Source organism: Ursus maritimus, unplaced genomic scaffold (assembly GCF_017311325.1).
Source record: "Ursus maritimus isolate PB19 unplaced genomic scaffold, ASM1731132v1 scaffold_14, whole genome shotgun sequence".
Taxonomy (NCBI): domain Eukaryota; kingdom Metazoa; phylum Chordata; class Mammalia; order Carnivora; family Ursidae; genus Ursus; species Ursus maritimus.
This window is the reverse complement of record NW_024423786.1, coordinates 12777379-12804321: the sequence shown is the minus strand read 5'-3', so window position 1 is coordinate 12804321 and position 26943 is coordinate 12777379. Positions and strand designations below refer to the sequence as shown.

The 26943-nt window shown below is 44.4% G+C and overlaps 1 protein-coding gene across 1 annotated transcript in view; it reads left to right on the top strand.

The window, feature by feature from the left end:
- The window catches only part of ITPR1 (inositol 1,4,5-trisphosphate receptor type 1), a 322384-nt gene that overhangs the window by 205942 nt on the left and 89499 nt on the right, over nt 1–26943 (top strand). Inside the window, exons 41-44 of the mRNA XM_040628531.1 lie at nt 1978–2013; nt 3180–3227; nt 8436–8568; nt 10608–10798. Coding sequence (XP_040484465.1) covers nt 1978–2013; nt 3180–3227; nt 8436–8568; nt 10608–10798 — 408 coding nt within the window. The remainder of the gene's footprint in view (nt 1–1977; nt 2014–3179; nt 3228–8435; nt 8569–10607; nt 10799–26943) is intronic.

Below are 26943 nucleotides of genomic sequence, written 5' to 3'. Positions count from 1 at the left end.
GTCTTCATGAAATGTTCAAGGAAAAAAGGAAATTAATTTTAATTCAATTATTAATTTGGGAATTAATTTTAAAGCAAGCATGACAGTAGTTTAGGAAAGCAGTAGAGTGAGTGTACGATTATGAAACATATCAGAAATCACCGTCTGAGTGATTAAGAAATAGCCATGTACTACCTATGGGCATTCTAGAAGTGAAACTCAAGGTACTTCTTTGGACAAAGAGATCTCAAACAAGAAAATTTAAAAAACAAAACAAAACCCCACCACTTCCAGTTCAATCTTCTTCATTTCCTTTAACTTTTGATTGGCAAAGGAGTAGGAGGGTACCTGTTTGGGTTCCTACAATAAACCCCTGCCTATAATATTTTTGTTCTAATTCTACAGGATCAGTATAAAAGATATGTTAGTGGGAATGTAGCCAGTGCAAATAGTAGAAGATAACATGTTTCTCCACTGATATCTCTGGCTGCTGTAAAATACATGGGCCATTGCTTTAATTCTGCTTTCTCTCATGTGTCCCTTCTGCACTAAGGGAGATAGCAAATACGTTTGCACGGTTTCAGTTCTTTAGCCTAATGCTTACAGAATTCAAGAACAGAGTTAGTGTATTCTTGGGTTGTGATATTATTTATGTCTTGAAAAGACCTATAACTGACTTCTGTTTTTATTTTCCTTGCCATGCTTCAGTCCCTCCTGCCACTGTATGTCTCCCCACCCCAACAGGAAGCTCAAGACTCTGGAGATAAATTTTTTCCCTGAGGGTAGTGGAGTTATGCTCATGTCTGAAATTTCTTCTCTCCATAATTGAGTGAGCAGCGCTTCACATATGCCCCACTGTCCTTGGAGAATTACTTTAATCTTTGTACTTAAAGAGATCTCCTGTATCTTTTCTTCATTTTACCTGTTGAGAAAAACAAAACCAGACAGAAACCATGGAGTTATATAATGACAGTCTTATATCAAGAACATTTTTTTCCATCTTGGGGATCAGACCACCAAAGGGGTAGCATTGGGCTGGGTTGAGACACCATCAGATCTCACAGCGTCAGTCCTTCTGTGCTTTCAGCCCCCGTTCTGGCTCACCAGCCAACAGCCACACTCTGGCCTCAGTATGGATATGCTGTGTGGCTGGAGCACTGCTGAGGGAAGCCAAGGTCACTCACTTGCTGCGTGAGCCTTGGCTTCATTCCATAGTCCCAGACTGTACCTTGAACTAGCCAGCCATGCCTGCTGCGTGACTTTGGTCCAGGGAGGTCTGGGTAGGGTCTGGTGGTTACCTCTGACATCAATCGTTCCCTGCTCCAAGCACGTGCCCTGTGGAGGACAGATGCATGGAGCCGTCTTTCACAAGCTTTGGGCCTCTGGGAAGGGGAGTGCCCCTGAGACCTCTGTTACCATTACCCACCCCCCTCCCTCCCTGCACCTCCTTGGATATGCGCTGTGATTGCTTTTTCTCTCTCGGTGGACGAACAAAACACAGGTGTGCGGTGATTCTTCCTTTGGCATGCTTTTTTTTTTAATATATATAATTTTTATTTTGTTATATTAGTCACCATACAGTACATCCCCAATTTTTGATGCAATGTTCCATGATTCATTATTTGCATATAACACCCAGCGCACCATGCAATATGTGCCCTCCTTAATACCCATCACCGGTCTATCCCAATCCCCCATGCTTTTTTTTTTTTTTTTTTAAGATCTATTTCCTTCTTGGTCATTAGTAGTCTTTTGTTTCTTTCCCTATTTTAAATATGTTTCCCTGCCTCAGGCCAGTTGTTTCTTCCAGCACATTGAGTGCAATTTAAAAGAGAAAGTATATCCTCATCTCAGTTGCTCAAGCCCTGGTATAGCCATGTCACCTCATCTTTGATCTTGCCTTCTGTGTTTTGTCCTCGAGTGTTGGTCTCTGGACTTCTTTGTGGCCCACGAGATTCAAGCACCATAACTAACATGCTTTGTTTTACTCCCAACTAGCTCCCACAAGCTCCGGATTCTGAGAACTCCGCCGAGGTGTGTGCTGCTCACCGATATTTGCAGTGACAGCAAATATGGGTGCTTCTCAGTTGTCCTGGTTGAGTGTCTGAGTTGTCGTGGTGAGATTTCTGTCCTGGTGGTAGGCGCAGGAGGGAAGTCTTCTAGCCGATTTCTGAAATCGAGGCAGCTCTCAGTGTAGAAAGAAGGTTCTGAGCGGCTGGATGTAAAGCAGAGTGTGCCTCCCGGTGAGGAGATGGGGCTCTCTGAAGGCTTTCACACAAAACTGTCTCAGTCTCGAAATGTTCAGTTGAGCAACTCTGGAATGTCGAGACCTTTCTGTTGTTATACAAAATAGACTTTGGGTTCTGTGCAGAGATGACGCAAATTTGAAGTTCTGGATATTAATGCATAGTTTGGGTGAAAGCTGCTAATAAAGCCATAGTTTCACATGGCACTCTTTCTGTTCTTCTGTTGCTCACTAAACTCGTTAAACAAAGGACTAGAATTAATTTAGGCCTCTAAAGTCATAGAGGAGCTTTTTGGGGAGACATATTTCTAAGTATCAGAATTTATTTTCAGAAGCTATTCTAAAATCACAGTAGGGGAAAGCATGAATGAAGTGTATTTCATTTGAGAAAAGTCTAATGAAGATCTTAGAAATGAAACAAACAGATTATCAAGCTGCCGAGTTGCAGTGTGGCTGCCCTATGATGATCAGCGTCTAATATGCTGATCAGAGCTCGTCATCGTTAGCAGCTTTGATTAGAATGCTGTGTACCGGTGGGTTGGGGTGAGCGGGGTGCCGTGTGTGTGTCTGCTCAGAAGTGTATGCGTTCATGTTCTGGTGCATGTGCTGTGCATTTATGCATGCATCAGCCGTGAGGACTTGCCCTGTTGGTGTCTTGCATTATAACCCCCGTTGGGGTCATGTGAAAGTCCATAATATAGCATATGGCCAGAAAGTCAGAAACCTGCTGATTTAAATAGTGTATTAGGGTTGGGGGCAGGACTGTGGTTAAGCAGTATTCAAAGTAATTGAGCATTAGTATGTGTCTGGGGGAAAATTTTAAAGGTCCTATAATCCTTTTGTGTAACTCTTAGCTCAGTGTGAGCTCTTGGTGTGTTTTATTTGTGACTGATACTGAAGATGGTCGTGTCTGCCTAGTGTTGTACTTAAAATGGAATTTCTGCATGCTTAGCAGGAGCTTGAACAGAGCCCCCCCCTGAGGCAACTGGAAGACCATAAAAGGGTACGTAGTCTTGGATGTTGGGAGCTAATGACCATAACTCCTCCCTCAGCCATACACCATAAATCAAAGACCGCTTTTGTTGGTGTTGATATCGTTAAAGCATTAATTGGCTCAGGACCAATCACGGCCATTTGCATCAGTGAGGCTAACTGGTGAGTCCACCTATTACCTCCCTGTTCAGGCCTGAGACCCTGCCAGTGTCCAAATGATGACCAGTAAATTTTTCATGACCCCTCTTCTTTTTCTGTAGTGGCTTTCTAATTAAGTCTTTAAAAAAACTTTTTCTTTTGTAAGTCACTGATGATCATTATGATTAATTTATAATAAGCAAAAAAAGGTATAATAAAAAGTTCATAATTACACTACTCAGCTATAAAAGCAGCTAACGATATAACACTTCCTCTGCTTGCTTCTTTTACACAGGTGTGTATCTGTGCCACAGAACATTTTCATTGTCCTTGGGGTTATTCTAAATGTACACCTTCTGTACCTTGCTATTGTTATTTAATATTATATATGATGATTTTCTTTGAAAATCTGAAAGTTAATAGCTGTCTGAAGTTCCGCAAATGAACGAGTGGTTTGTAATATTTTCCTTGAGGAAATGAAGAAATGTGTACGTCTTCGGGTAGATTCCTAGAAAGGGCATTCTTAGGCCAAAGGATAGATACTTTCTTTAGGTGCTCGTTATGCATGGCCAAACCATTTTCTCCAAGGCTTATCTACATCATTAGCATGCTGACCAATTCATGTTACTCCTTTTTGGAAGATAACCAGATATCCTGGATTTCTGAGTACTGATCATTACGCCAGTTACTGTGCTAAGACTTTTACATATGTTAACTCATCGATTTAATTTTTATTAATGCTGACGTTAACTCACTGACACAGCCTTCATCCCCATTTCACATTAGGAAACTAAGACACAGGAAGATAAGGTGCTTTACCCAAGGTCATGGGCTTAGAACATGAGCAGTTATAACAAAGACTGCCTTGGAATTGTGGTCATCAGTGTCCCGGAGGATTTATGCCCGAGATAAATGGGTGGCCCGGTGCACCTTTGTTCTGCTCACATGCCCCAGCCCCTGCCCAGTCCCACCACATCCCAAATTCTTTGCATTCTTCTGCGATTGTAATTTCTCAGGCTGTGACCAAAGAATAGCTCCCAAGGAACTGGCATTTAGCCTTTCCCCTCCAGCATCCTGCATCTCTGGCAGTTAGGCCACCAAGGGCCCCTTGCATTCCTGTGTTTTCCATCCATGCCTGTCCTTTAAGAATTACCACGGGCCTTGGAAGAGGCTGGAAAAGACACATAGCCATCCCTCATGCTCTGAGTTCTCAGGGGACACAGTTTTGAATGCTCCCTAAGGCCGTAAGCTTTGGAATTAGAGAGAGGTCAGTCCTCCCTGTGCCAAGCCCTAGCTGTGTGATTTAAAGCAAGTTACTTATCCTCCCTGTGCCTCAGTTTCTTCTGCTGTAAAATGGGGATACTAATAGTCTCTGCCCCTTAGGACTGTATTACTGAGCTGTGCACATGAAGCATTTAGCACAGTGGCTGAAATATGACAAGGGATATTAACTATTTGTAGTTACCTTGCACACTGAAATGCCTCAACTGATTTGGTAGACAATAGTAGCAAAAGGAAGGTATTTTTAAATTGAGGCGCGACCTTAGTGCTGCGTAAGGTGTGAAAGGCTCACCACTCATGTGAGAGGGTGATCTTTCCTGCAGCACATGATTTTCAAGTGGCTGGAACCTAGGAAGCCAGAAAGGTCACTTTTTTCTCTCCTGTGCATATGTGGCAACATTAACTCCTTAGCGCCTTGTTCGGCACTTGGCTGTGTCCCCACATATCATTAGCCGGTTGTCAAACTGATAGAAATGAAACTTGTTTGAACCAAACTGCAAGGTAGGAGCTTGGTTTCATTTGTCTACATCACTGAGCTACCATTTTCACTGTTTTGACACTTACTATAAAAGAAACTCTTGGCCTTTGCCTTTTCTCAGTCTTAGGTAATAATGTATGTGTGGAATTTCTTACCAGAGACAAACATCTGATATCTGTTTGCATACTATAGGTATAAACTTCTGGAAAAAAAAATTAATGCTATTTAAAGAAAAAAAAAGGTTGCATGGCCAAATGTTAAAACTGTAGAAGCGACGTTATTTGGGGAGTCTTTTTTTTTCTTTCTTTCCCTTTTCTGCAATCAGGTTGCTGATCCTAGTACGCTATGAGGAGTTTTGTGCTCTTGAGTAATTTTTATCACAATGATTAGGAAGGCTTTTCTCTGCAGATTTTAATTTTTCCTAAATTAAACCACTGGCTCAGAAAACAGAATTTTTCTCGAACCTAAGTTTTTACACTAGGGATTTGCATAACTTTTTATAATGTTGTCCATTTTCTTTTTCCCTTTTTACCTAAAATTATCAGTCTTTATTCTTTCAGAAAAGGAATAAATCTCAACTTGTTAAAAAAAAAAAAAAAAAGGCAGGATCCCACATGCTCTGTGTTTTTTCTTCCCTTGCGGCTTAAACTTTTGTGTGTGTGTGTGGAGAGAAGGTGAGGTGAATATGTGCCAAAAGCCTTATAATTAAGAAGAAAAAAAAAATAAAAGTTTGTAGGGTAGAATGTATGTGTGTGTGTTTTTCCATAATTAGCACATTTCATGATATTCTCTTATGGGGGAAAATGTACCATTTGATGCATCAGTTGCTATGGTAACCGCTAGGGTTTTTCTGTGGAAGGAGAGACAAAATGGTAATGTGAGATCCCTTTGTAACTTCAGTTGGCATCCAGGCTGCATAAATGTGAAGTTCCTGTTCCTGGAGTCCACGTGTTCCCAGATGGCATGTGTTCCCTTCTTTACCTCCCGCTTGCTTGATTGCAAACTGACCATAGTCTTGCCAATTGCCCTCAAGCTAAGGAGTGGAAAATCGAACTTGAGTTGCTCCTGCCTGAAGTAGAATTGGAGTGTAAAGGCTGTAGTTGAGACTTCCTTAAAGATGTGTGTTTGTTGGTTGGTCGGTCACACTCACCCTACCTTTGAGTTGACCATTCAAACCTACGGTCTTCCAGATCCTCGCCACGATGGCTACATTGGCTATCTTTAGTAGTTGCAGCTTGTAGGTCTCAACCCAACCATCTACCTCTCAGACAATGTTCTTGTGCTGCCCAGAGGGATTCAGTTAGAGAATTAGGATGGTTTACTGCCAACCATTCCCTATTGTGGGAATTCAAAGACTGTATGTTATTGAAAGAAAATCAAACTGATACATCATTATGTTGAAAAAAGGAAGTCATATTTAATCTCCTGTTACATTCAGCATGGAGGTAACCTTTTCTTTCCCCTTTTTCTTTCTGGGTTGGCTTCTGTGCATGATCCTTTGAAATTTGTATTTCTCTCATTTTATGAAGTCAGCCTTTCAAATCACCATGCTCCCAGTGACTGCTTTGGAGAACATCGATGTGTTTGTATTGGTGCTGGAGATGTAAACACCAGCTAAGCTTTATCTTTATAACGAAATGTGGCTTTCTAAATCATTAAAAAATATTGTACCAAATGCAGTCTATTTAAAAAGTATGTGAAAACCTCATAAATAGCTTCCCCATTGGAAGCACTCTCGGGATTTTGTATTTACAGTCAGTCATGGTGGGTAACAAGTCTCATGAGCTAATGGAAGCACCCTCCCTCGCTGAACTACAACGAGAGACATATTTGTGGGTGGAATGGAGAGAAGAAAACAGAGATTTTTCCATTTCCTGAACTTTGAGTTAAAAATCAGTACTACCCCCCCCCCATTTATCCCATCCCAGTTTGTCCCTGGCATTATAGCCCTGGGACCTTACATGATTTTGATGCTGAACTAAGGAGTTTCTACCTTTCTCCTTTGTTCCCTCGTCCCATGTCCTCCTGGCACCCCAGCCTCCCTGCCACTCTGAGGGCCCTTCTCGCCTTCCCATCTGCTCCCTGCCGCTCTTGTTTTGCAGACACCCCACTTGAAGTCTCCAGACCTATTCTTGGAGCTTATTAACAAATCACTTTAAATTCTACTGACTCGTGTTACCATTGCAGGTCTCTTCCGAAGAACTCTTGAGCCTCTATTTTAGACTCCTGCTATATCTCAGCACCCCTTCCCTCTGCTAGACTTCTCACTCACCTTTCCTGACAATGTGCCAAAGGAACTCCATGCCTTACTACTTTGTCCCTGGGAAAGAGTCTGAGGGAGAACCATACAGCCTCTGACTTTCAGAAACTTCCAGATCAGAAGGTGATCTAGAAGTCACTTAGCAGGACTGAACATAGAATAGAGCTGAGACTAGATCCTGCTGCTTTGTGCTGCTTTGCTAACGTCTACTAGTATTAGAGAACAAATCACGGCTTTATTTTTTTGGTTGGAGTTGTGGGAAAGAGTTGTCATGTCTTCTGTCCAAGATTCCTTTGATAGTTAAATTTTTAAAACATTGTATTACCGAAATGTTCAAATATATACAAGAAGAACCATAAGAGTTTTGAGAACCCAAGAACCCACATTCCTAACTCGGCTTCAACAGCTGTCAACTCTTGGCTGCTCTTGCCTCATCTATATCCCTACCTATTCCCCTCCCTTATTATTTCAAAGCAAATGTCAAACTCATTTCGTTCATGGTGCTGGTTTTCTGATTGGCATGTCTAATATCTGCCCCTACTTTGTTTTTTCTTCACCACTTGACCCATTGACTGCTTCTATAAGAAAGGCTTACTTTCAGCTCATTATATCATTATGCGGTAGTACTTTCGTATCTTAATATTTTCTTACAATATTGGGAATAAACCCTATGTCTGGGGTAACAAGTTTTTATTGCTATGTGCAAGGTGACCTGTAAAATTCTCATCTTGCCTGAGTTTTATTGGCTTACCCCAGAGGGACTTTTTTGGTTTTGTTATTGTTAGTTGTCCTTCAAAATTAATGTTCTGTGTTTATCACTGTGAGAGAGAGAACTTGAGATACTTAATATTCTAGATTGCTGCTTTTTTTTTAATGATGTGCTTTCCTGAGAAAATATTGAAGAAGTTAACTTCAGAGTTTCCAAGTGCTTTTATTAATAATTTATTTTTTCACTGAGTGAAACCGAGCCAATTATAACTGAGTACCCCCCTGTTTTTTGAGTATTAGCTCAGTTATGCATTAAATTCAGAACCTGATTTCATTATCCTGTTTGAATTAAGGGTGAGGCGCTCAGGCAAATTTTGGTCAACCGTTACTATGGAAACGTCAGACCTTCAGGAAGAAGAGAAAGCCTCACCAGCTTTGGCAATGGCCCGCTGTCACCAGGAGGACCCAGCAAGCCTGGGGGAGGAGGTAGGCTGTGTGGTGTGCTAATTAGCTGCACGTGTGAATTGAGTGTGCCACATGAGAGCTACATGTTTCTCCTTAACAGGTTGAAACTAACAGATGAATTTGGGTGGCAAGTGTGTTTTCTAGCAACTTGTTTTGTCTTTGGTCTACCATCAAAGTGGTATCTAAAAATACTTCCCTGCAGTTAGATACTGGCTAAGTCTTTTGCCCCCCTTTCCAGCACAGCAATCCTCTGGGTGATTTTTGAATGACTCAAGGAACTTGATTTTACTGCCCATTTTCTTGTGCTCATGAGGATTCATTCTTACCATTGTAAAGAACAATGATGTTAACAGTGAGGACAGTGAAAGCTACCATTTATTGCACACCTACTGAGTACCCAAGGGCTCTCCCAAGCATTTGACCTTCGTCTTTGCTTCTCCAAGTACCCCATTATGTGGCAGGTACTGCTGTTATCCCTTTTTGACAGAAAAAAAATGGAAGCTTGTTAGTGACTAGTTTATAATTTGAACCTCAATATATCTAATTCTAGTGCCTGTGCTGTGTTCCTCCCGAACTCTTAAGGGAGTTTACAAAAAAAAAAAAAAAAAAAAAAGCCTCTATAAAATTGCTTAAAAAAAAAAAAATCCTCAAAGAGGTTGCAAAACATTGTAAGCACAGTTACAGGCAAAAGTTGCAAGAACGTTGAACTCCACTGTGGGTGTTGGTTTGGGTTTTCAGAGGGGGCCAGGAGTTCAGTGCTCGCTTGAAGCACAAATGGGAGTTGGCTGAGTCCTTGTCTGTAATGGTGACTGTTATGCACTGTCGGTTTTGGGGGCGTTCTGTAGGTAGCACCAAAATACTCGGTGATTAATAAAGCTATCCTAGCAATTTCTGGAAGGGATCTTGAGTTGCTCACCAAATGAAAACTTGAAGCATATCTGCTCACTTTATGGGGCTTTACAGCTTCAGTGACGATACAGTTCTCGGAGTGTCCCAGGAACAGGACGTTAGCATTTCATCTGAAAGTTCCCAGGGATTCTCAAGAGAAGTTCCTCGCATAACATCTCAAAACTATCTCTCTTTACTTTCTGTAGTCGGGTCATTCCACAAATATGTGAGGCCCTCGGGAGGCCTTATGAGGGTGTTTTAGAAATGTAGCAGAGACCGTTTCTCCTTTAAAAAGCTGTAAAAGAGAAGAGAGAGACACAACCCAGTCTCTACTCTGCACTATGGCTCTGATGGACCTAGGTAGTCAAGGCAAGCAGTGCAGAGGAGGTGGCATTTGAATGAGGTCTGCGGGGAAGGACTGGTAGATGATTTTCTTCTTTCTGAAATCGATCAGCCCATGTCTCCATGAACATTAACATTTCAGTTATTGCCAATAACAATGCAACGCAAGTTCTTATGTAGGCACTTTCTAAACACAGTTGGAATCCATTCCACTAAATGACATAGGCCCTATCTTCTTAAGTTTATTCATGTCATCTCAAGCTCAGTGGGGATGGGAATTTCATCTGTTTTCTTCACTCTCTAGCCCCAGCTCTTGGCTCCATGCCAAGCACTGAGTAACTATTTATTGAATGAACAGATAAATTATGTGAAAAGTTGAGTTTGGGTGGGTTTGTTAGAAATAGGGCTAAAATGATTATTGTAGACTATATTTTCTGAGGCTATATTATAGGCTATATGTTCTAACACATGTATAAGTTTGGTTTGTCTCTTAAACTCACAAGTTTTTTAGTAATTCTGCACCAAGTCATTGTAGTTTAATGTCAGGGAGAGTCTTGGCTGGGTGGCTTTAGGTCTTTTGCTGGAAATACGTCATTCCTCATCTTACCTACCTGCATTCAAATACCATCTCTGTTACAAGCTGTGTATCCTCCTCGAAGACAAATGATCTCATCTCTGTGTTAATAATTAGTACGTTCCTTGTGGGGTCTTTAAGAAGGTTAAAAGAACTAATACCGTTAAAACATTTAGTGCATTAAGTGTTGGTAAATAGTAAGTATGCAATACATGCTCTGATTGTGGTTAATAAGAACAATATTCCATCTACCTAGGGGGAGGCTCTGGGTCCAGCTCCACGAGCAGGGGCGAGATGAGCCTGGCTGAGGTTCAGTGCCACCTCGACAAGGAGGGCGCCTCCAATCTGGTCATTGACCTCATAATGAACGCGTCCAGTGATCGAGTGTTTCACGAAAGCATTCTCCTGGCCATCGCCCTCCTGGAAGGAGGCAACACCACCATACAGGTAAGAGGGCAGCTTGCTGCTGTGTGGCGTCCCTGCCGAGCAGGAAGAGAAGCTGTCCTGAGAGCCAGGCACCTGTGCGATGCCAAGGCTCTTCTACAATGGACAGCTCGTTCCTAGAGCACAAAATTGTGTTCTTATGAAAAGCAAACTCTACCAGTATCTTCCTTGGTCATTCAGTCATAATTCAGACTTCGTTTCAAAACATGACTTACATTTGAAAACTGATAAACTGCTGAGGGTGTGCAAAGAAAATTGATCCAGGATCTGGGGCATCGTAGGAAGTCCATAAATGTTTGTTCAGTGAGTGATTGAATGAGGTCTTTTTGTAGTTTTTATCCCATATCATAGACAGTCCCATCAGAGGGTGACCAAAAAGCAGTTTGAGCTGTGTGTGCTGTTTAGATTTAATTTTTATATCTATAGACACTGCAGTTATTGCTGGCTATAAATTTTTCTACCTTTCAAGTGAAAAGTTCAATAAAACTGTTTAACACAAATTTGAACTAATAGGGGAAAGTCAGGCTAGGTTAGTCAAAGATGTGTAGATGATTTTTGGTAGCTGGATAGGAGGATATATATTTTAAAACAGCAATAAAAACTTGAAAGAATTCTTGATAGAAGTCCTTAATGAAGCAATTTTAATGAATTTAATAACATTTATAATTTTCATGTCGAAATGACAATTAAAATTCTTTCTTTAAATATTTTATCATCCCTGTCTTCATGTAATCTTCCTTCTTGTTGGCTCTTGAATAAGGGTTTACTTAGCTGTGTGTGTGTATACACCTACTTTTTGGTAACAGCTTTATTGAGATGTAATTAACACATCATAAACTTCATTCACCCTGATGTGTATATTTGACTTGACATTAAATTCTTGGGCCCAGACTTAAAATCAGAGTCTGGATTAATGGAGTCTTGGATCTTAGTGCAGGCTAGAAGAGGGTACGTTGCTGTGAGTAGGTTCGCCCCAGGCCAGGTTGCATTTCTCACTGCTCACTCTCCCAGGCACCCTGCCCCTTGCATGAGCTGCACAGCCACCTGTGGTGGTCCTGTCTCCTCGCACTCCAATCCCAGCTTGCCCTCACACCCACTTCTGAAGTTCATTATTAGGCGCTGCCCTAAGTGGAGATTTTGTGCTGGTGGCAGCGTCTGCTGCGTGCCTGAGTCATCACGTCGGCGCCGGAGTTGTGAACATTGGGATTGCTGTTTGATTTTGTCACATGTGAGTCTGACCGTGAGCATGGATGGATCCTGTGGTCCTTCTCATCATTAGGATGTGGCCCACCCACTGCCGTGTCAGAACGGAAGCAGTGCTCAAACACTCCTTGTCTTCCCACCACAGGATTCCCGTGACAGATCATGTGAACTGAACATTTATGGAGCACTTTGTGGGTACAGAGTGCTTTAGCAGGGTCTGTAAGGCGGTGGTGTCTAGAAACAGGAGCAGTTGGTCTCTGAGAATTTTCTCCAGTCATAGCCAAGTATGAAAAATGAAGGCAGTGTGGTGAGTTTTTCATAAATCACACGTATTCAGTTTGAAGGACCATCTTACCACTTTATTTCTGCTATTATGTCCTCTCCTGTGTCTTTGCTTTATTGACAAGATTTTTGATAGTGAATGACAGTTCTTTTTTCTTCTCTGTTGATGAAAGAGATAGTTGGAAGGGTTATTCCTTCCCCTTCCCAGTTTTCTTTTAAAGCTTCAGTAATTAGAGAAATCCTAGAATCCTAGAAGCTCAGTCTTCAAGAAATTGAAAAATCTAGCAAGGATAAAAGAATGTAAACAATGCACATAGGGAGCTCTGTCTCAAGGATAATGGCAAGGCCATCCGAAAGGTAAGAATGGTAATGTGGACCCTCCAAGGAAAAAGTAACAACATCTGTGTGAGGAGTCAGTAAAAGGTTTTTTGATGACATTGGCTATAAAGGATGGCTGTGGGTCTGAAAGGTGGGAATTGGGTGTGGATCAGTGGCATGGGGTGGCTGTGTCGTGCTGCTTGGGAGAGAAGAGGAGGCCCAGCATAGGAGCAATAGGGGTGCTGGCAGAACAGGAATTGTGTCCCTCAGACTGAGCAGAGCGGGCGTAGGGCAGTGAATGGGGACTGGCAGCAGGAGAGTTTGTATGCAATACAGGGCAGCCCTTCAAAGGGCCTTGGAGCTGCAATTCAGGACTATAAATCTGGCAGTGTAGAACAGATGAGCTGAGGAAAGCAAGGCCCAGAAGGAGGCAGCCCAATAATTAAAAAGCTAATTAGCAGTAATTTAGGGAAGAGCTAATGAGAACCTAAACTGAAAATAATTCTATGATAAAATTGGTCATAACTTGGGAGAAGATTTTTCTAGGAGGGGCACAGGGGAACCTTTTGGGGTGCTGGAGATATTTATGGTTATTTGGGTACATACCTGTTTCAAATTCAGTGGCGCATACAGTTAAAATTGGTACACTTTGTTGTATATAAGTTGTACCTCAGTAGAAAAGAAAAAATGGGGAGAAAGAGAGATACCGAACCTAGGGGGCCAAGAGGGTCAGGGACAGGCTATAACGCGTGCAGACTCTCTTCCTGCTTGAGGCTGGAGCCTACGCCCGTTGATCATTCGTAAATGTTGGCCAAAATGCCACCTAAACGGATGTTGGAGATGAGAAGGTCAGAGGTCCCAGTTGGCTCTTTGAGGCTTTAAAGAGTCTGGATGACGAGACGCATGAAGGCACCATTAATTAAGGAATAATGAAGCATGGAAAGGGCTCGCGGGGGCCGAGGGCCGCCGGCGCTAAGGCTGGCTGGCGAGACGACGTCTGAGGTTCTGGCAGGATGCCGTGTTTTTTCACAGTGTACCCCTGATGGCGATGGCAAGGCACACAGAAGCTGTTTTTCCTTCAAGTTCTTTATCTTGTAAAGTAATTATGAATATTAGTTTCATGTTTTCACACATTTATTACTCATATGCTTAAGCTCCAGATGAAATGCCACGGTAGAGTTCCAGTTGTTCAGCCTCAGAGGGAGTGGAGAGCTTTTCTCTTAAGGCAGCCAGTGTGCTCCCGAGTGGGTGAGCCAGGATGGGAGGGCAGAGCACCCAGGGCAAGCGCGCTCGCTCTTTTTTCCTCCCTCTCTCTGTCCTCCCCGCCTCCCCCCCGCCTCCAGTGACCTCAGAGGATGGAGGGGAGAATCTAGCCCACTGTTTCAATAGAGACCTGTGGTTCCAGGAAAATTAATTCTAGCCCAGAGTTGACTGGAGAGATCCCCCTCGGCCCTGAGCTTCTCTTTCTCTGGAGAAAATGAGGGGAACTCAGCTTGTGTGGAGCCAGTTAAGGGCAGGAACCTTGAAGCCCCAGGGGGAGGGATGTAAAATTTCATCCTGCTTTAGAGAAGCTGGTTTGAAGTAGTACAGGACCAGCTGGGCAGTTAGTCTGAATTGGGTTAAAGCTGCCATTGTGACTATTAATGATTGCTGAAATGTCGTAATCCATTAAAGGCAGGGTCGGTTCCAGCCGGAACTCTGTGCCCATTATCACTTCCTGGTCGGATTGTCATGTTATGGTCCCAGGAAGGGAAGTTGGTCTGAGGTCAGGCGGGCTTCCATAGGTTAATGTTTCTCACTGACAGGCAGTAGAAGAGGCGATCGCAGGGAAGCATGGAGGGCTACAGGGTTTCAGAACTATCCAGGAAGAGGGCCGCAGTGTGCTTATAAGCACCTCTTCCCAGGATCTAGGGTCTGTTTTGCACGAAGGAGGAGACTGAGACCCACCTTCCGGTCTGGGTCTCTGTGGGATTAAGGAAGTTATTCCCGGGTTTCTGTTCCTGTGTCTATCAAGGGTGAGGTGCAAGTGTGGACCCCTATGTTCCTTGCCACTGTGAGTCAGAACTTCTAAGCAGTTACTAGATATTTTCCAAGGAATTCCTAGGACCTGGTAGTGATGGTTGGCTGGTTCCATTTCTGAAGGGTTCCTTGGCTCATGAAAATAATTATTAAAACTATGGTGATTGGACAAACTCCAGGTGAGCCATACAATGGAATACTATTCAGCAGTAAAAAGGAACGAAGTATGATAAATGCAATGAGTTGGACGCATCTCAAAGGCATTACGCTGAGTGAAAGGAGCCAATCTCAAAAGGAGACATGCTATGTGGTTCTAATTATATGACATTCTCAAAAGGACAAGACTGTAGCGATGAAGGACAGATCAGTGTTTGCCAGGATTAGCGGTGAGGGGACAATTTGACTATAAAGAAGCAGCAAAAGGGTGTTTTTCTTGCGATGGTGCTGTTGTGCGTCCTGCTTTTGGTGGTGGCCACATGAGTGTATCCATCTGTGAAAGTTCGTGGAACTGTATACCAAAAAAAAGTCAGTTTTACTGTATGATCATTTAAAAAATTAATGAAAGTAAAAACCATAATGATGATGATAATGGCCAATTAAATGCTTACTGTGAGCCAGGAACTATGCTCCAGTGTCTGTCACGTATCAGCTCACTTAATCCCCATGCTCTATATGGGAGGCACGTGCCATAATTACCACTTTTTACAAAGGAGGAAACAAACATGAAAAATCTTTAAGGAACTTGCCCCAGATCATACAGTCAGTAAGTAGCAGAGCCAAGAATTGAACCAGGGCGGCTTGGCTCTACGAACACCTCCTTGCCTGTGATGGCTTCATTCTGCAGGATGATGGTAAAGATCCGAGGAAGCAGGTGCTACATAAAGAAAGATGGCTGCTCCTTCCTACAAGGTCAGTCCTTGTCATCTTCAGAGACAGAGGCATAAGTGGGCCAGGGATGGGTCCACAGCTGCAGAGCTCAGTAGAGAAGACAACAGGACTAGCGTCCATTCTCGCTGGGCCCGGGCACTTACTGTTGGTGAAGAAGTCCTTCCACTCCCGCTGTCTCATTTGAGTCTCCACTTGTGCTGGGAACTGTGCCAGGCACGTGTGGCCCCCATCACAGCAGTGAGGAAACTGAAGCTCCGTGGGGTTCTGACTTACTCAGAGCTACAGAACTAGACCAAATAGGATGTGCCCCTTGTCTCCTCCTGTCCCCCTGTTTTAGCTCTGTCGCTTAGCAGGGCCCTCAAAATGGAGTGGCTTGAAGCAGTAGTCATTCTGACACCTGTCACAATTCTGGGGGCTTGGGCTCAGCCGGGCAGTTCTTCTACTCCATGTGATCTTGGCATGGGCTCAGTTGGGTCATCGGCTATGGTGGCTGCCTGTGTGACTGTGGCACTTGGTGCTGGCTCTCAGCTGGAAGCTCAGTGGGGGCTGTCACCCAGATTGCCATGGTTCTCCTCCATGTGGCCTTTCCATGTCATTCGGAATTCTTAGAGCATGGTGGCTGGGCTCTAAGTAGTGTTTCAAGAAGCAGAAAGTGGAAGCTACAAACCCTTTCAAGTCCTGGGCTCAGAGGGGTTCCTAGAATGTCACTTCTGCCACATCCTTTTGGTCAAAGGCAGTCATAAGGTCAGCCCAACTTCAGAGGGAGGGGAGAAAAACCACCTCTTGTTGAGAGGAGGGCATGTGCATCAAGGAGAGAATTGGACGGTAGGCACATGTAGAGACTGGCTCCGCCCTCCATTATAATTGATTGAGCACCTACCATGGGCCAGTCCAACTCCTGAGTTGGGTGCTAAAGTTTCAAAAAGAGGCAGGCATCATTGTCTGCCTTAGAAGAACTTTGTTCTCCCTGGAAATTCAATCCAATCTTGCAGAAGTGACGACTCATATTGTTCCCCTTTGGGGTGGGATCTGTGAATATTCAACCCAGTCCTAAGGATAAAGTCTTTGGGGCCTGTAGCTCTCCAAAAGTTCTGAATTTCACTGCCCAGACCTTGGAGGATTCAATTATGGGAACGCAAAAATCAAGACACATAGTGCTTGCTAGGAATCCTCACAGAGAGAGTTTGCTCTCTGACTTTGAAACATTGTTATCTGTCTCATCATCTAAAGCCCTGGAATGACAGGAAGCCAAATTTAAGATATTTCCCAGCCTGGCATAATGGACTCCTAGGGTCTCAAGTCTTCTAGCATCTTCCATGTGTACCCTGGCTTATCTGAAGGTAGATCTAATCTCCAAAACTCCTCCTACCGGGGTGCCATCAGAGCAGCTCAGACTTCATGGTAAATGAACCCTCTGCTTATAGGAACAAGGAGATGGTACCACCGCCCTTGGGCTCTGCCAAGGGGAGTGACACATGGCCCAGCCGTGGAATCAAGCCTCACTTTGAGCAACCCCTGCTTTTTCTCCCCACTCTGGTTTCACCCCCTTCCTGCCAGCCCTCAGAAGGAATCTTTCCTTTCAGTTTGGTGTTTTGTAGCAAGTGGGAAACTATAAAATAAGCATTTGCTTATGAATTAATTTTTGGCACACTCAGGACTCAGCAAGTCTTACGGCACTTGCATATCCGTCCTTCAAGTCCTTGCCAATTTCTGTGTTCCTTCCTCCTGAGACGTTCCCACCAGCACCCCGGGGGAAGTTCCCTCTGCTTCCTCTTCCCTGCAGGAGGGTAGAGGCTGTCCTCACCTGGAGAAGAGGAGGAGTAAGGTATATCTTTGAATATTATCTTGTGTTTTGGGTTGTTTTTTTTTTGAAGCAAATAAAGATGTTCAGGGATATATGTGCTGACATGACCATAGAGAGTCTCATAGCAAATTAAGGGGACAGACATAACAAAAAAATTTTTTTGGACTAATTGCTTCCGGTTGCAGAAGCACAGTGAATTTTATGTATCAAGTGGCTGCCCACAGCTATCCCTATGCCAAGTCTAGCCTACAGACACACCCAGAAAGGGCTTTCTTTTCTGCACGTACGCAGCTGGAGATGGAAAATGTGAGAATGTTCCATCAGGAAACTGGCTTGCATACTCATCTGAGAGAGATCCCTAGTCCTTGGGGCCTTTTCCCCACCGCACACTTATTTTTTGTGGTTGGCTTAAGAATCAGCCCCAGAGCCAATATTAGATAAGCAATCTCCCACCCATTCCAGAAGAAGTCACCAGAAGAGCACGTTGGAGAAGCATGTTGGTCTGGCTGCCTCTGACCCCAGTTAGCAGAGATGAAGCCAGAAAGGATGATTTGATTTGCCTTTGCTGGAAACGGAAGGCCAATTTGTGAGGAAGAGCAGCCTTGGTTTGACAGGACACTCACCCTTAGAAGGAGCAGGAGATTGGTGTGTGAGCAAGTTACGTAAAATGGTGTTGTTTTTGGCAAGGAAGTCAGAAATGAGTCATTTCTGAGTGGTGTTTTCTGACCTCAGGTTTTATCCATGTGGGAAATGAATGTGGCCTGCCACAGTCAGAAGCCTGCTCCCCCTGCCCCACCGTGAGGGGTTTGGGAGCCATTGGAATTGAAATAAGAGGGAGGCAGGTGGCTTGTCCCCAGCAGGCTTCCCTGGACACTCTGCCCTTTAGCTGAAGCTGGGAAGCTGCCTCTTGGCCCTCCTTTGAGAGTTGGTGGCAAAGGGTCAGAGACTTCGGGGACACCGCCTAGAAGGGAAGCCTATGACGTGGGAAGGAGCTTGGCCTCTAGAGTGGAAACACCTGTGTTGGAATCCCAGCCCTGCCCTTGGTGAGTGAGGTGACCTTGGACTTTCTCAGGATACTTTGAAACTCACTCAGCTTTCTCATCTGTAAAATAAGAGTTAGAAAAACTAAGTCCCTTCTTCATGGAGCTATTGAGAGGATAAAACAACGTAACATGGGGGTAAAGTGCCTGCCCCGGTAGACACTGCACACCTGTAAGCTGCTGCCATGGGGACTGACTGTATGGAATGAGGAAGATCCAGGTTCAAGCCCTGCTTCTGCCACGTCCCTATCGAGGACCTGGGGCAAAGTTCTTGACCTCTGTCAGCATGGTTGCCAACTGGAGAGCAGGAGGTAACAGTGTCCCCCTCACAGGGCTCCTGGGACAGTTAGACAACAGAAAGTGCCTCATGCAGTTGCCAGGGTCATAGAAAGATCTCAAAATTGGCTGATTATTTTTATTAATAAATGTTTTTTATTTAAAAAATAGATTCAGTTGGTTAAGCTCCTTACTCTTGATTTTGGCTCAGGGTCATGGGGTTCAGGCTCCATGCACGGGGGGAGTCTCCTCGAGATTCTCTCTCTCCTTCTCCCTCCGCTCCCTCCCCCACCCCCGCACACTCACGCTCATTCTCAAATAACAAATGAATCTTTTTTAAAAATGGACTCATTTTTTTAAATAGATATCTTCTCAAAAAGTGGACTTGTGAGTTTTTGCTTCTATCTAATGGTTTTCGATCCAGTGGGCCAAAGGGGTGCTCTGTTTTATTTGTTTTCATCCTCAGTTTACCTAAGTCCCTCTGATTATATATTTGAAATGATGTTAGCAGTCCAGAAGGTCAGGACACTTCTGTGCGTTGGGTACTGGTTACTTATAGTGACAGACATTCTGGGTGAAGTGGAAAGGGAAGGGCATTCCAGTCACTCTGTGGTTTTAAGTGCTCTCTGACCCCAGGCCTTTACTTGTCTTCCCTTTTTTTTTTTTGGTCCAAGTAATCTCTTTGACATATGTACCTTACCCTCTTACCCTTCTTCTCCATTCCCAGGAAACTAGTGTGTCACTGAACAAAGGTCTTTTAAGATTTTTGGTCTCAAAATTCATGTTTTGATAGAAACTCAACATTCAAAGGTGGTTACCATTCTTGAGAACATAAGACATGAGTGCCTCTCCTATAAAAGGAAAGTGACCCCTCGCACAGTACAATCCTGGTCGTAGCATCTCTCCAAGTGATGGTGGGCACTAGAGAAGGCATGGGCCTGTTGGCTTCGTTTTGTAGTTTGGGGCAAGAAACGACTGCAAGGCTTGTCAGCACATATGTTTGTGGCTCGTCCTCACTTGGGTATCAGAAGCGCAGTCCTGCTGAGGTACTCCTAGGAGAAAGTGCACCTTGGCACTTTCATGTTTTTAGAGGAATTGGAGACCCAGTATTTTTCTTTTTTCCTGAATAGTAAAGCCAACGATTTAGGCAGAAGTGGGCAAGTCTGTGTATCTGCTCTTCTGGCCTTCCACGAGAGGACTGCATTGATTGGGGGTTACGGAGAGATCTTTGGAAGCAGAATGATAATCTCTTTCCCTTGTGCAAAACCTAGAAGCAGGAATTGGTTTCTAAGAGGTGTCTTCAAAGGAATTCTCGGGTTTTCCATGGGTCTTCAAAATTTGACTAAAGAGCAAAAAAAATATCAGAGAAGACTTGGAAAGCGTTATATATTGAACCATCATTTTACTTTATCCTGTTAAATCCACAACAAGCCCAGATTTTCCTTCTTTCTTTCTCTTCGTTTAGGTCTAGCAAGAGGTCTGTGCTCTTCCTAACTTTCCTTAATGACTTCTAAGGAGGGAATGCTGGTTACGAACTTCCAGGCTGACACCACATTCTCCTCTGTTGGCTTGTGATGTGTTAGTCCAGGGCTTGGCAAACTATGGCCAGTAGGTCAAATCCAGTCCATGGCCTGCTTTTGTAAATAAAGTTTTATTGGAACACAGCCATGCTTACTCCTTTAGTATTATCTCTGGCTGCTTTCATGCTATGAGGGCAGAGTTGAATAGTTGCAACAGAGACCGTATAGCCTGCAAAGCCTCGAATATTTACCATTTGGCCCTTTACAGAAATCTCTGCCAACCCCTGTGCTTGTTGAATCTTTGCTGTCTAAATATTAATCTATTGAAGGGAAAGAACCATGTCTTTTCCTCTTTGTTCTATGCTCTTCATCCCCTGGTATGCAACAATGGGTTTTTAGTAAATATTCACCAGATGACCAATATCCTAAGTCCCGAGATATTTTGGCCACTCACTCTCCTAATAAACAAGAATTCAGGGAAAGAGAGGTTTCTACATTTTCTTTCCTTTTTTTTTTTTTTTTCCAGGGGGGTAATGGTGTACAGGGGCAGTGGAATTGTTTTAGTAGACTTCTTTTTTCCTAGAGGTGATCTTCCCTTTCCTTCACTGTCTCTACTCAGATATATTCCATTACCCCTGTTTATCACCTTTCAGCACAGATTTGGAAGGCAGACTAAAGCAGCTCTTTCCTGTGGGGATTTGGCATGTGGCTCAAGAGCCCAGAGACCTGGGATTGCCGGTCTTTCATCTGTAAGCCCTTGCTGACCATCCTACCCCAGACCACCACATTTTAAATTAGTTACTTCTTTATGGCCCAGTGCTCTGCTATTTCTGTACCTCCTGCAAAGGTTTCCTGCTGGCCTGGGGGCATTTAGTTAACCTTAAAATATCTGAAATGTTGGAGCCTCAGCTCCAGCCTGTTTGTCTTCTTTTTCTCCAAACTCCCTGGGTGATCTCATCTCCTCCATGGCTTCCAGCTACCGTTCATGCCAACAACCCCCAAAAGTGTAGCTCCCGACTCCACCTCTTTGCCGATTTCTAGATTTCTGTTCAAATCTCTGTGTTCATTGTAGGTTAGGATGACCTCAAGCACACCTGTCACCTCCCCTCCTCTGCCCCATTTGCCCTCTTGTATTCCGCGTGCTGCTCAGTGGGCTCACCAGCAGCCCTCCTGTTGCCCAGGGGAGATACCTGGATGTCTCTGGTCTCTTTCCTCTCTTACTTTTTGTCAGGAGCTCATTCTGCGTCCATTCCACCTCCCAGTAGTTTAATGGTCAGCATTCAGTTAGGACTTGTAAGGAGCCAGACAGTTGGCATCGTGAGGTTAAATGACATGACCATATTGGCCCTGCTGCAGTCTGAGGAGCTAGGATTTGAAATGAGGCACTCTGGCTTCAGAATTCCTACTACTGGCCACCAGGCTATACCGCCTGCCGAAAGGGGGCTGTCCGAGTTCTGAGCCTGATTGTTTCTCACCTGGATAACTGGGATAGCCTCTTAGAGGCCTCCCTGCCTCTGGGCATTTCTCTCTTACATGCTACTGTCAGTGATGTCCCCCAGGCAGAAGCTTGACCACTTCATTTCCTGTCTTACCAGCCTTCTGCAGATGCTGGAGTCCATTGCCACCATGATGAAATCCAGTGGCGCCCGGCATGGTCTGGCCCTGCCTGGGCTTCTCTACCCACACCCCCACTCTCATTGTCCTGCAGCTGCATCTGTTCATTTGTCAGTCCCTTCTGTGTGCTCAGATGCCTATGCGCTTTGTGGGACGGCCCCGTTCCTTCTGCCTGGAATACTTCCCAAGCCCTGTCGGAAATGCCTCCTGCTCAGAAGCTTTCCCTTGATCCCCTGAGGTGGGGTGCTGGTCTCCACCTCTGGGCTTCATTCACTACAGCAGTCACCACACTTCAGGTGGAGGGTCACCGTAAGACCCAAGGGAACAGAAACCAAGTTTGTCTTCAGCCCCAAGTTCCGTAGAAAAGTCCCTGTGTGTGTGAGATGCAGGGAACTCAGCCCGTACATAACGTATCAGTGGAGAGAACCCTACTCCGTAGGGTCCTTCTGAGAACTAGCTGAGATGTATGGGAAACGCTCAGCTCAGCGTGCTGCCTAACACATAGTAATTGCTCATGGTTACTTTCTGGTTGTACGTTTCTCTCTCCACTCCCCCACCCAGGAATGTAATTTTTTCCAGGATCGAGCTCCTGTCTGACTCCCCAGCACCTGGACCATGGTGGGTGTTCATTACATGTTCTAAACATTCACCAAATATATACAAGTTCTGATCCTCTATGGCCACTGTAATGCTTTAGCCTTACTATCCTTTTTTGAATATAAGCATTAGGATGTGAACATGTGTGGTTAGTGGTTGTAACAACTATAAAGGGGCCCCTTCTATAGGGGTGGAAGGGAGTTAAGTTTAGCTGAGTCCAAGAGAAATAAATACATAATGTGAATTTGGAGGAATATCCTTATGGTGCCAGGAACATTCAGGGTCTATTTTTTCTTCTTCATAATAACTACAGATAGTAGTAATAGTAATGAGGACCAGAATCTGAATGTTCATGTTCCAGGAGCTAGGCCACATGCCTTCTCTGCCTGATCTCATTTACTCTTTATGGTAATCCTGTGTGGGTAGGTGCTGCCGTGACCCCTTTTTGCTAAAGGGGAAATAAAGGACCCAAGAGGTCAAGTTACTTGCTCAGGGTCACCGAGCTAGCTGGTAATTGTGTCCGGGTTTATTTCCTGCCACAGCCTGAGGTCTCAGCTCTCTGTGTTGCTGCCTCCCTGTATGAGAAGCCTCCATTAATTTCCTTGGCACAGACGTGGCCCACATACCCCTCCCTGGCCGGGGACCAAGGAGAGGGGCTCTGGACCCCTTTTGAGGACCATGCCTCTGTTGATCAGGCAAAGTGGGATTTGTGGCTTCACTCTCGGTTGGTCTTTTGGCAGAGAGACTGTTTGTGGAGGGTGCTGTGCCTTCTGAATAGAGCAGAAGACAGTGTGTGTGGCTGGCGTCTGTGCTTTGGTTATCATACTGGCCTATGAATGACAGAGAAGGAAACCGTGAAAGTCTTTCTCTTTTAAGCTGGCTGTCTTGTTTGCCAGATAAAACTCTAAGTGCTGTACATGCCGCTTCACCTCTAACAAGTTCCAAGTTCCCAGGTCTATGAAAGTTAATGATGAGGAAACTCTCTTGCATAACTTCCTCTCTGTGGAGACAGAGGCGGCTTGTTTAATTAGGGTTTCTATGAAAGGTTAGATGACATTATTAATAATTTTTGGTTTTTACTTGCATCGAAGGAAGCACATGCGCTCTGGCATAATGTGAGGCTTGTTAGAACTCAGCTTTTACTCATTTTGCACAAAGAGGCTCAGTGCACTGGATTCTCCCCATATTTGAGTCTTTGGTTGGTTGAAGAATATTCATTTGGGGGGAAGGAAAAAGAAAGAGTGCCCATTCTAAGACAGCGGCTGTACATGGCGCTGTTGTGTACTTTACCTGGGCTAGGTCGGATAGCTCCAGTTACAGAGGACGAAGGTGAGTCTCAAAAGAGCCAGAGCTGGCGCGCCTGGGTGGCTCAGTCAGTTAAGCAACTGCCTTCGGCTCAGGTCATGATCTCTGGTCCTGGGATCGAGCCCCGTGTCAGGCTCCCTGCCACTCCCCCTGCTTGTGCACCTGTTCTCTCTCATAAATAAATAAAATCTTAAAAGATTTTTTAAAAATTTGTCAGAGAGAGGGAGTGTGCACACAAGCAGGGGGAGCGGCAGGCAGAGGGAGAAGCAGGCTCCCCACTGAGCAAGGAGCCAAAGTCACCCGATTAGCAAAGCTGAGATTCGAACCCAAGTCTGCCTCTCAAACATCTCTCATCTCTCTCCCATGCTGGAGAGCCCTGATGTTGAAACTCCAATGCCAGGGAGTTAAGTCAGTGCTCCATTTTCACTGAGAGGTTACGCACACTGGAGAGCAATGTCTGTCTTGTTACCATTGGGGCTGGGGCTAGGGAGCATTGGTTACTTCATCCAAGAGGCAAGGAATCCCTCCTTGGTTATACCATGAATTTTCAAAGTCATCTTACCAATCCACACAATGATGAGTTTTATACTAACGTATGAGCTTTTCTTTAGTTTCCACTGGTGTCCTGTATGGAGTAGCTTTCTCTGGTCCAAGGTGAACTTGTCCCTGACATAAGAAGGGCTCTTGCTCAGCTATGTTTCTTTGAGTTTTCTGGAATTCATGTTGGCGGGGAGAGTGGGGAGTGAAAGCCAGAGTGCATTGCAGATGGCTGTCGCAAACCCCTCTACTATTTCCAATTAGTGGATGCATGTGTGAGTTGTATGCCTGTCTTATATTTACAAGAGGAAGTATCCCGTTTAATTTTATTTTCACACCCGAAGCCCAAGTGTTAAGAGAACATGGTGTTTTAGCACTCCCTCGGTTATCAGCTGGAGCGCGGAGGTTGTGTGTATTGTCACATACAGTTTTCTGAGTATATTTCTACATTTGTTACCTGGCAACATTGCTGCGTCGGGACATGGAGATGTGTTGGTTCCTACCAGATCTGCACTGTTCATATTGTAGAAGGTGGAGCCTGTTTTTCTGGCAGGAATTTATAAGAGGAGAAGGCAGGAGGCTCATGGAATTCAGCTAAGATGGGCTGAGGCATTGCAGTGACTGTCCCCGGACAAGGGGTTCAGGGGTTCGACAGGGGATGTAGACTCTTGTCCTGCCTGAATTTATGCATGGCTGTGTTGTTGCCCACCCACCAGTTCTGATGGGAAAGGAAATCCCCTAGTAGGGGTGACAGCCACAGCATCTCTTGCGGGGGTCACTGTCTGAGCTACTTAGAGTCTTTACAGGGTCTTCGTTGAGCTGAGGCGATGCATGGAAAACACTGTGTGTAGAATGTAAATGCTTAGCAGGGCCTGTATATACTCTCAGGCTCTCTTAGCACAACCATGCCCCGCCCCCGCCGCCCTATGTAATGAACCCCTGTCCTTCCAAGATGTTTGTGTTCAAAACCCTTGTGTCATAGGTTTGAATGTCCTCTTGGTTGTAGCCGCACTTTCCGAGACTCAGAGAAAGCTCACTGAGACCAAGGGCATTGAATTCTCTAGCACCCGTGACATTTCTTGACGAATGCCTGAGAGGGACAAGTTCCCATGGCAACAGTTTCTAAAAGAGTTTTGTGGCATCAACAGGTTAGGCGAGGTATCAGAGTCACGGAGCTATGCAGCCGTCCTGCAAGCACGCGCTCCTGTTCAGTTCCTCCGCGCCAAGGCGCCAAAGGGGCAGTCTGTTCAGAAGCCCCAGCAGGCACTGCACAGCCGGCCAGGTTGGGCTGGATTTCAGGGCACATTTGTATCTCCCTGCAGTGCTCACTTCTGAAGGCGTCTCTGAGGAAGAGGCCTTTTTAGTCCACTGGACTCTTAATGTCTTGTCTTTTAAGAAAGAAAAGGAGCACTGATTATGCCTGGAGGCATTTAGAAGCCATCAGTTAGCTTTAAATATATATATATATATATATTTTTTTTTTTTTTTTATATATATATATATATATATAATAAAATTCAATTATTATGTTTATGCATGGTTATGTGATATATATTTTTTTTTTTTTTTTTTAAGTGCTCTGATCTCCTTTAGAAAACCCGAGAAGCCATTTTATTAATGGTTCTTGGCTCTTGGGAATATAATATTACCCCTAGCATGATCAGGAAGTGTTCTAAGAAGATGCTATACAATTCCTCAAGATTTTTTTTTTATAGCTATTGGATATTTTTGTATACCTGAGCAAGACCTGACCCCGAGGGTTCCAAGCTTGGCTGATTGTCCTGAGCACCCTTAACTTAGAAATCTATATCCTGCTGTTTAAACTTTAAGATGATCCCTAACTTGATTAAAGTCCTCAACCAGTAGGCCGAGGAAAATGCTTCAGAAAAAACAAGGTCATGCTGCATTTTTTTGGTAAGCACAGGAATCAACAAAGAGATGTTATATAACTTCTATTTATATCCTCCTTGCTCACTATCTGCAGGCAGACAAGAGTCGCTGAGAAGGGATTTAATGAGCTCTCTGGGTTTGCTCACCTTCCTGAGCTGGTAGGAACCAGCTTGTTCTCAAGTGCGTCAGCAAAGAATCTGGCTGTGGGTGGGCGGCCGGGGTAGGTGGACGGACTTGTTGCCATGGTGTTCTTTAATTCCCCTGTCTCTCAGAGATCTCACTCCCCCCTTTCCTGACTCCTTCCTTTGCTGAGAAGGGATTTAATGAGCTCTCTGGGTTTGCTCACCTTCCTGAGCTGGTAGGAACCAGCTTGTTCTCAAGTGCGTCAGCAAAGAATCTGGCTGTGGGTGGGCGGCCGGGGTAGGTGGACGGACTTGTTGCCATGGTGTTCTTTAATTCCCCTGTCTCTCAGAGATCTCACTCCCCCCTTTCCTGACTCCTTCCTTTCCCCCCTTTTCTTTCTTTCTTTCTTTCTTTCTTTCTTTCTTTCTTTCTTTCTTTCTTTCTTTCTTTCTTTCTTTCTTTTTTTTAATCTATAAGCTTCCTTGTTTCTCACACCTACTCCTGATTCTTGGAGCTGTCTCCGCTGTTCACCCTCCCCTATTTCTTTTCCCCTGATTTTTTTTTTTTATTACCCAGCCCCTCCATTATAGGGACCAATCCCAGAAGTCTTTAATCTCACCCAATAGAAGCTTACTCTTCCCTGTTGGATTGCCCCCAAACTGGGTGGATTCCATTGTCAGTCGTAGGAACAATTGCTATGCCCCAAAGGAGAAGGGCTGTTTGTATTTCCCT